We start from the raw sequence: 10,375 nt of genomic DNA, 5'->3' as shown, positions 1-10,375 counted from the left end.
TAGCCTTTGATCCTGAATTTTATGGGCCCAGATACTTAATTTTATAGATGTGCCCACATTTGAAAAAACTGTGAACTCCTGTCATACAATTCAAAACACTGATTTATAAAACAGAATGCCAATTTAAGTTTACCATGACCAAAATGTATTTGGCAGAATAATGATTAATAGTAATTCTTCTCTAAGAGAAATGCCAACCAGATGATCAAATTACAACTCAGAAAATTGCCTGTTTAGTCGTTAGACAAAGAGAGTAAATATTCATAGGGTGACAGTTTTATCAAGATATGTGAATTGTCATTCTACTCTAGGTGCAACCCAGCCAACAGTGGGAAAGCAGTTCAGATGCTTTGAAATTCAACATCCCGGGGTTTTTTCCTTCCTTACCAGTTAACTACTTAACATCTGCAGGCCTCGGTTTCCTTCTTTTGTAAAAACAGGGTTGACAAGACACATAAAACATTCAGAACGATATTGTTACACTGTCTACACATTATGTAAATATTACAGATTATAATATAGAAAATATTATATTAAATATTCTTATTATGCTACTTATCGTCATTGTGCTATTTACCATTGTTCTATTTAACAACTTTGTGCCTAACCTGGAGAAACAGGCCACAAGCGCGCTTCCAAGGCAAAGAGGCGGGTACGGGTTACCATGACAACAGCGCGCGCCTAGACTTTTTCCACTCGCACGTCGCTGGGGAAGCGAAAAGCCTAGGCTGCGTGTTGCGTCATCACTACGCGCACATCGGGCTTCTCCGTGCTGTTTTAGAAGGTCCCGGCCCGGCTACCGTCGCTCCACGCCAGGAATTTTTTTTTTTTTCCCAACCTTTGTTACATCGCACCGAGGCTGCAAGACTGTAAGTACTGAGAGAAGAATAACAGAAAGCGAGCGAGCATTAAAAGAGATGCCGCTACACGCTCTTCCTTCTGAACCTTCCCCGTGTTTTCTTGATCCTATCAGCTTCCTCTCAGCTGGGATCGCGCCGCGTCAACTTCCGGGCGGGTGCCCGCCAGCACAGCCTCCGCCGCTCCCCTCCTTTGGCCCCTTTGTGTCCCTGCAGTGTCGAGGCACGGGCCCTGGCACGTCCTTTCCCGAGGCAGGGAGCATCGTAGTGCAGGGAGCCTCTCACTGTGGGCGGGCGCGCGGCCCGCCGGGGGGTTAGCGTGGGGAACGTGCCTGCGCGTGCTGGGGTAAGAGGAGGTTGCACGAGGGTCAGCGTGTGGTTCGAGGAAGGAGGGGCAGGGAGGGGGTACGAAGGGGAGTAAAAAGAGCAATGGAAAATTTTGAAAAGATAACCCCTGTCCACCTTCTGTTTGTTGTGGCCTAACAATGAGGCGCAGCCATAATAGCCATCCCGAGCCACTGGCATGTTTGCGGGCTCTTAATTGCCTTGGGAATGAACTGCTGTGGCTTTGTATTTTACGTTGTTTTCATGGCCTCTTTTTCTCTTTATTTTCTACCTGCAGATTAGTTCAGTTAAAGCTCTCAACCCCACGAGGTGCTGGTTTCTACCAATATGAATCTTTTCAACCTGGACCGTTTTCGCTTTGAGAAAAGGAGTAAGATTGAGGAAGCGCCTGAAGCAACCCCTCAACCCTCCCAGGCTGGCCCTTCTTCACCAATTTCTCTTAGTGCTGAAGAGGAGAATGCTGAAGGGGAAGTTAGCAGGGCAGGCACCCCTGATTCAGATATAACTGAAAAAACAGGTGAGTTACAATGTTCCAAATTGATGTAGCATCAAGAGGGAGAGATTCTAATTTTTGTTCTTGATGCTGTGTGTACTGATGCATTGTCCTTCGCTATGCCCTTTTAAATATAGCTTTGGGACTGCGATAGGCACCATGTACCTCGAACTGAGGATCCATCCATAGTTGTTTCACTTTTATATGAGTTCTTAGAATCTGGCCCAATGATGGAAACTAAAATCAGAATTTAGGTCAGAATGGTTGCTACTGGAAAATCTAGGTGATTCAGTCCTGTGATAGACTTTGAGTCTGTTGCTGCCAGACGTTTACATTCATTCCAGTATTCCTCCAAAAAATATTGATCATCTTCTGTGAGGTAGACTTTATGCAGAGTACCTGAAGTCATCCTCTACGAACAAATGAAGAGCAGATCACATTCAGATTTTTCCAGTCACCTGACTTCCTGGAGATCTTTAAAGTGCAAATGAATAATCGGTATTCTTCATGGTGAATCAACCATTTTTAACCTCCTCAGCAAATTGTCAGGGAAAATAGAATTTGCCAGGCCAAAAATCAGCATTCCCATTTTAATCTATGTTTTTTGGACAGTTAACAATTAGAATATATTTGAACTATTACTGTGTTTTAGGCATAGTGCTGAGTGCTTCACATTCTCTCACTTAATTTACATAGCAGTCCTTCCAAGATATTATTATCTACATTTTGCAGAAATGAGACCCATGGAGGTTAAGTTGTTAGGAAGTTGGTAGAACCAGAGTTCAAATCCAAACAGTCTAATTCCTGAGCATAAACTAAAAGTTTTACATTATACAATTTCTTATGAAGAGTGAAAGGGATATTAGAAGCTTTATTTTAATGTTTATTTCAGTAATACCATTTTTTAATGCAAAACTCAGTATTTCATAAGCAGCTTTTAAATTACTGTGACCCTGACTAAATTGGTAATATATATCTTCTCTCTTAATATCTCCATTTTGTTTGCTATTCTTCTACTTAAATGTAACAAGTGAGGGCAGAGTTCCTGCAAGTTACCTAGAATAACATTTTAAAATACTTGGTAGGCTGGATTAAGTGGTAATTAGTCAAATTTTGAAAGGCTTTGCTTATCTGAAGACTTCTGAACTCAACCTGATTTCAAACCACTGAAGGATTTAAGCACTGGAGTGACATCCCTGTATGCACTGTTTCAACAGATACTTGATTTGCATAATGTGCTGTAGTTAATGTCTAGACATCCGGGTACTTTAAGGTTTTAACAGTAAATATTTTAATCTGTTTCCTACGTAGTTGGGGAGGGCAGGGAAGGTCAGGGTATAGGCATGGAATTTTGAGTCTTTATAAGCCTCTGCTTCATTTTAGTTAAATGGGATGTTGGACAAGACTTTTAGATTATCTGAGATCCACAATTTTTTAATCTTTAAAATAAAAGCACTTCATAAACTGGAAATCAATGAAATGTCTTAGTTATTTGTCACTATTAGTAATGTGGAATTCTTAATTGCCTTTTCTAATCAGAAAGTGTTTCTTCTGCTTTACATTTTTTTTCCTGTCTGGGGAGACTTCACTCCTTTTCTGTTTATTGGGACTTTTCATACATTAATTCCTCTTAGAAACTGAGATTGCCTTTAGGAATCACATGGTCAGTTTTGAGGACACTTGGGAAATAGGAAAATCAAGTTTGTTCTGGGAGTGGTGAGGATTCATCCTACTAGGAGTAGAGAGCTTTGTTTTCAGAAAAGATTATTGTAATTGATACTGTGGATTTTTGAGACTCTTAAAAATTAAGGCTAAGTTTAGACTTTACAATATAGGTACTTGGGGTCCATTAAAGGCTAAAAGGGTAAAGTGATGAAAGAAACTTGTTTTGTAAAAACAGTCAGTCTAACAGTCATGAGTACTATACATTGTTACAGGGTAGGGTTTGATGGGAGAGAAATCATTTAGGAACCACTTATAATCCACACTTAATGATGGCTGTACAAAGAGAGGAGGAGAGATGAGAGATTCCGAAATAAGAAAGGGAGAGATTTTACAACTAGATCCTTGCGAATGAGATAAAATGAATGCTAATAATTTTAGCTAAAGTAATTGGGGAATAAAAGATAGCTTTGTACATCAGAATAGGTATTAAGTACCCACTGTAAGACATTGGGCATGCCTTTAAAAATTCAAATGAGATCAAAGGTCCTGCATGCCTTTTAACTAGACTAAAAGCAACTTGGCATGGGGGAGAGGGGGTGCTGAATTGAGCACTGGACCTTGGGGAGAGGACAAGACAATGAAGTTGGAATTAAGATTAGACCAGATATATTGGGAAATCATCAGTGGGCTATGAATACTGACCTTTTTTTTTTTTAGAGGAAATCTGATCCTTTTTAAAATTTTGTTTTTGTTTTTGTTGTGGGAGGGAGGTAATTAGGTTGATTACTTATTTATTTAATGTAGATATTGGGGATTGAACGCAGGATTCATTCATGCTAGGCATGCACTCTACCACTGAGCTATACCCTGACCTTACTTTCTTTATCATCAACTGGTAACTTATTTTGTTATTATTTGGGATGATGCAATATTTGTTTTATTTACAGTAGTTTTAGGGTCTAAGTCAGTTTATAGGACAAATTGTATATAGGTAAAGTTACCTATAATCACTCTTTTTCTGCTAATTCTGTTTTTTGCCTAATACAAGATTTTATTTCCTACCACTCTCCTTTAGTTACTGTGCCACAAACACAGTGTTCCTTGAATATGTCAAACATCATTCAGTCTTTTCCTTCTTCTCATTTGCTCTTCCTTATGCCTCTAAGATGCTTTTCTGTTGATATCTGCATATGACTAGGCTTTGTTTCATTAGAGTTTAGTGAAGTGTTATCTTTTGTAGAAGGCCATTTCTTGACCAGTGTCTCCGAAGTAGCAACTCCCTCCCTTTTACTCTACTGTATTTTTTTGTATAGTATCTTGTCACCATCTAACATTACATTATATATTTGTGTCTCCCTTATTAGAATGTAAGATGTGTGAGAGCAGAGACCTTGTTCACCTATCCTTCCCCATTGCTCAAAACAGTGACTGCTGTATAGTAGGTCCTCAGGAAGTATGTGTTGAAAGAGGAGTATTGGATGATAATTAGGTGATATTAGTACTTTGTACATTTTTTTTTTAATGTCCCTCCTCTACTATATGATCTTGAAATGGTTACATAGCTGTCAGTCATTGTTTAGCCATGGATACTTGAAACTACTTTTGATACAAGGCAGGCTTCCTGAATCCCACCTTTGGATCTGAGGGCATACATGTAACCTGTGGGCACCTCTCCTGCCTAGGTTTATTCTACTATCTCAATGCCCAGAGTTATCAGTAGTTATTACTTACACTTTATTTGTCTTTTCTTCTTTTACTTTTCTTGGAGCATAGCAGGTTTAGAGGGAATAAAGCAATGGCAAATGAGTTTGAGAGGAGAGAACCTACTATGTTTTATGCATAAAGAATAAAAAATTAAGCTAAGCCTGATCCTCAAGGAGCACCAAGAGGAAAAGACATATAAATATATATATATAGTTAAAGTATCACAATGAGATAACTCATAATAAGGGAAGATACTAAACAGTATAAGACCACAGTCTAATTCACAATGATTCAGTTATCCCTTCTTCCTGCAGAGGATCAGGAAAAGTCATAGAGAGGGTGACTTTGAGTGGACCCTAAACAGTGAATCATTGCTTATTCAGTGAATAAGGGATGAAAATATATGTTGCCGTGGAGTGTGGTATGTGTGTGGAATAGGTGAGGTTATCTATGGAAGAGGAGGTGTAGGGCAGTTTAGATGAAGCTGGAAAGATTTAGAAACAAAAACTGCTGGGTTGTAAGGGCCCTTTCTTTGTATGCTATGCCAGGGAGGATGGACTTTATTTGGTACATGATATGGAGCATTTTAGTATGGGAAAAACATTGATGAAGCTGTTGCAATAATTGAAGCCTAAATGTAGGGAAATGACATTAGGGATGGCAGAGGAAGCAGTTTAAGGAAGTTTTATATGTTGTGTATTTGATGATCAGTTAAAGGTGGAGGATTTGAAGGTAACTTTCCTTGGATATGAGTGATTGGCTCTGTCAACGTAATTAGGCAGTAGGATTTGGAGGAAGATACCAAAACACGTTGAATTTGAGTTTTCACTCATATTTCCGTAGCAAGGTCTATTAGAGGGTTGAGCATTGGATTCTGGAGCTCGAAGAGCTGCTCAGGTCAGAACCTGGAAAATCAACTTTGGAGTCATGCTTGTAGTAAGTTATCAAAAAAATGTCCTAAGCAAGGTATATAGTAAGAAACATCAACATTTAATGATGAACAAAGGAAGGGAAACCAATGAAAGATATAAAGGATGACTGAAATAGACAGAGAATGATAATGCCCAGAAGCTAAAGAAAGAGGAGAGAGTTTCCAGGTTGGTGTGAACAATATCAGATGTTGCAGAGAAGTCAAGTTGGATGGGAACTGATCAGAGACCACTTTCCTTGGAAATTAAAGTTCCTGTTGACCTTTAGCAGTTTCAGTAGAAAGCTAAGAAGGTGAAGACTTCTCTTCCAAGAAAGGAAAGAGAGAAGCAGCTTGACGGAGAAGCAATGTCAAGAAAAGATGTTTGAGGAATATTGAAAATTGAGCATATTTGTTGGCCAAGGGGAAGAAACTAGTGGAGAGGAAAAGGATGGGGTGGGGGGAGCAGGTATTTGAAAAGAGGCATTAAGGGGATGGGATTGTTTAACTTTGAAAAGGAATAAAGGCACATTTTACCCAGGGGAGGAGGAGTGAAAGATAAAAATAGATGGGTTCAGAGATTATTTTGAAGTTGGAATGGGGGAATGTTTTAGTATATGCTTGATGAATTTCTCTGATAAAATTAGATGGCGTTTTCTAAAGTCATTTCCATTTCAGTATGTTCGTAATGTCAAAAGTAACTTGTTAATAAGTGAGAACAAAATTTTAATTATACCAGTTATCAAAAAGATTACCAGAGAGCACTGCTCTGCCACATATGGATTGTATGATCTTGGTCTTGATTAAGATGTCAGCGTTTTTGGACTTCATGTCCTTTGTCTAGATGTTCCCTGAAGTCCTTGCAGACAGCAAAATGGGTAAAATCCTTTGAATGATGAAGCCAAATGTATCATTTTAACGTCATGATTCTGTAACTGTCAGGTGATACTCATTCCTTTTTAAGTGTGGGTGGCCAAAATGTGAATCATTGCTGTACCTTTGATTAGAAATTCTGGTTCCTTAATGTCTGCTAGTGTTAGTACTTAGTAAAAGGGTTAGTGCTCAGTTGTCATAATATAAAGTATAGAATTAATTTTGTTACAAAGACTAAAGAAAGGGTGGTACCATTTTCCTCCTTCACTCATTGTTTGTCATTTACTAGTCACTTATCCCAAAACCATTTATTGATGGATCCTTTTTCTTATGTTCGAAATGTCATCATTACAGGCATACCTCAGAGATAGCGCGGGTTTGGTTCAGACCACCGCAATAAAGCAAGTATTGCAGTAAAGCAAGTCGTGGATTTTTTGGTTTCCCACTGTGCGTAAAAGTTATGTTTATACTACACTATAGTCTGTTAAGTGTGCAATAGCATTATGTCTAAAAAATGTGCATACATTAATTTAAAGAATACTTTATTGCTTAAAAATGCTAACCATCTTCTGAGCCTTCAGTGAGTTGTAATCTTTTTACTGGTGGAGGGTCTTGCCTTGATGTTGATGGCTGCTTACTGATGGGGTGGTGGTTGTTGAGGGTGGGGGTGATTGTGCCAATTTCTTAAAATACGAAAACAGTGAAGTTTGCTACATCAGTTGACTCTTCCTTTCACAAAAAATTTCTCTGTAAATGTGATGCTATTTGATAACATTTTATTCACAGCAGAACTTCTTTCAGAATTGGAGTTATCCTCTCAAATCCTGTCACTGCTTTATCAACTAAGTTTTATATAGTATGCTAAATCCTGTGTTATTTCGGCAGGCTTCACACTGTCTTCACCAGGAGTAAATATCATGTCAGGGATCTCCTTTCTTTGCTCATCCATAAGAAACAGCTCCTCATTAGTTAAAGGTTTATCATGAGATTGCAACAATTCAGTCACATCTTCAGGCTCTATTCCTAATTCTAGTTGTCTGCTGTTTCCACCACATCTGCAGTTCATTCTTCCACTGAAATCTGGAACCCCTCATAGTCATCCATGAGGGTTGGAGTCAGCTTTTTCCAAACTCCTCTTAATGTTGATATTTTGACCTCTTATGAATCATGAGTGTTCTTAAGGGCATCCAGAATGGTGAATCCTTTCAGAAGATTTTCAATAGACTTTGCCCAGATCCATCAGAGGAATCACTATTGATGACAGCTATAGCCTTATGAAAAGTATATCTTAAGTGGTAGGACTTGAAGGTTGGAAATGTTCCTTGATCCATGGGCTGCAGAATGGATGTTGTGTTAGCAGCCATGAAAACATTAATCTCATTGCATATCTGTATCAGAGCTCTTGAGTGACCAGGTGCATTGTCATTGAGAATATCTTGAAAGGAATCTTCCTGAGCAGTAGGTCTCAACAGTGGGTTTAAAATATTCAGTAAGTGATGTTATAAACAGATGTGCTGTCAATCAGGCTTTGTTCCACTTACAGAGCATAAGCAGAGTAGATTTAGCATAATTCTTAAGGGCCCTAGGATTTTTAGAATGGTAAATGAGCATTAGTTTCAGCTTAAAGTCACCAGCTGCATTAGCCCCTGACAGGAGAGTCAGCCTGTCCTTTGAGGCCAGGCATTGACTTCTCCTCTCTCGTTGTGGGAGCCCTAAATGATACCTTCTTCCAATAGAAGGCTGTTTGGTCTACATTCAAAATCTCTTGTTTAGTATAGCCACTTTCATTAATGATCTTAGCTGGGTCTTTCAGCTTCTACATCAGCATTTGCTGCTTCAACTTACACTTTTACATTATGAAGATGCCTTCTTTCCTTCAACCTCATGAGCCAACTTCTGCTAGTTTCACACTTTTCTTCTATAGCGTCCTCACCTCTCTGAGCCTTCATAGAATTGAGGAGAGTTAGGGCCTTGCTCTGGATTAGGCTTTGGCTTAAGGGAATGCTGTGCCTTGTTTGATCTTTTATCCAAACCAGAAAAACTTTCTCCATATTTTCAATAAGGTTGTTTTGTTTCTTATTCGTGTGTTCACTGGAGTAGAACTTTCAGTTTCCTTCAAGAACTTTTTGTTTGCATTCGTGACTTGGCCAACTGGTGCAAGAGGCCTGGCTTTCAGCCTTGTTGGCTTTAGGTGTGCCTTCTCACTAGCCTTAATCATTTCCACCTTTTGATTTAAAGTGAGGGATGTACAACTCTTCCTTTCACTTGAATACTTAGGAGCCATTGAAGGTAATTAATTGGCCTAATTTATTGTTATGTTTTAGGGAGTAGGGAGGCCGGAAGAGAGGAGGAGGGGGAACTAGCTGGCAGTCCGTCAAGTAGTCAGAACACACATAACATTTATCAATAAAGTTTGCCGTCTTACATGGATGCTGTTGGTAGCACCCTAAAACAGTGACAGTAGTAACATCAAAGATCACTGATCACCGTAAGAAATATCACAATAATGGAAAAGTTTGAAACATTGTAAGCATTACTACCAAAATGTGACACAAACACATGAAGTGAGCAGATGCTGTTGGAAAAATGGTGTCGGTAGTCTTGCTGAACACGGGGTTGCCACCAACCTTCAGTGTGTAAAAAACACAGTATCTGCAAAGCACAATAAACAAGATATACCTTTATTGTAGATTTTAGTGTTTTGTTTTTTTCTTCTTTAACCTGAAAGTTTAAAGAAGTCATTTCTTTGGTTTTTCTTCTTTTTTTTTTTTTTTTAATTTCCAAGTGACTGAAATTTTTCTTTGATGTTTTTATTAACATTTACTTCTAATTTCACTTTTTGTGACCAGGGAATGTGGTCTGTAGAATTTCTTCTTTTTATTTATTTACTGAAATTTTCTTTTTGTCCTACTACGCAATTTTTGTAAAAGTTCTAAGAGTACTTGAAAAAAAGACATAGTCTAAGTATAGATTTAATTATATGTCAAATAATAATGAGTTATTATTTATACCATTTTTTTCAAAGTGGATAACAAATGCATCATAAGTCAATTTCTTGGATCCTGACTACATGCATATAACTTTTTTTTAATTGGAATAGAATAAATAAAAGATTATCAAAGTGTCACAGTAAACCATCTTAGACCTTTTTTCCAGTTATATATATATCTATCTAGCAGTCTGTGCTTAGGGTCATAAGTCTAATGTGTCTCTTACAGTGAGTTCCAGTCACAAATGTTTGAAGAGCACCTTTCTGTATCTTAATTATTTTTCTGTTCTCTTTTCTGTTAAGTAGACAAGAGAGTTAAAGCCTCATATTTGTCTCTGTTGACTTTTCACTCTATATATCCTGCAGTGTTTATGCATTTCATAATTAGAATGCATTTGCACATGTCAGTTACATTTTTATTGTAGATATAAATTCTGTTATTAAAAAGTAACTTTCAGGCTTAACACTTTGGCTTTGTGCATTATTAATAGCATGACTTTCTTTTCCTTTCCATTTTTTGCATTTTCCTTTTGATTTCAGGA

At 38.1% G+C, this 10,375-nt stretch overlaps 1 protein-coding gene across 3 annotated transcripts in view; it reads left to right on the top strand.

Moving 5' to 3' along the window:
• Positions 1-761: 761 nt before the first annotated feature.
• SMARCAD1 (SWI/SNF-related, matrix-associated actin-dependent regulator of chromatin, subfamily a, containing DEAD/H box 1) overlaps positions 762-10,375 on the top strand; it is a 72,345-nt gene continuing 62,731 nt past the window's right edge. For 2 of the 3 annotated variants that reach the window (XM_064484793.1, XM_010980583.3), the window contains exons 1-2: positions 1,023-1,203; positions 1,480-1,719. In XM_064484793.1, coding sequence (XP_064340863.1) covers positions 1,530-1,719 — 190 coding nt within the window. In that variant the 5' untranslated portion in view covers positions 1,023-1,203; positions 1,480-1,529. Of the gene's footprint in view, positions 870-1,022; positions 1,204-1,479; positions 1,720-10,375 lie in introns of those variants that run through there. The other variant, XM_010980584.3, reaches the window with a different exon arrangement.

The sequence above is a fragment of the Camelus dromedarius genome, chromosome 1 (assembly GCF_036321535.1).
Source record: "Camelus dromedarius isolate mCamDro1 chromosome 1, mCamDro1.pat, whole genome shotgun sequence".
Classification (NCBI taxonomy): Eukaryota; Metazoa; Chordata; class Mammalia; order Artiodactyla; family Camelidae; genus Camelus; species Camelus dromedarius.
This window is presented reverse-complemented; position numbering and strand designations above follow the sequence as displayed.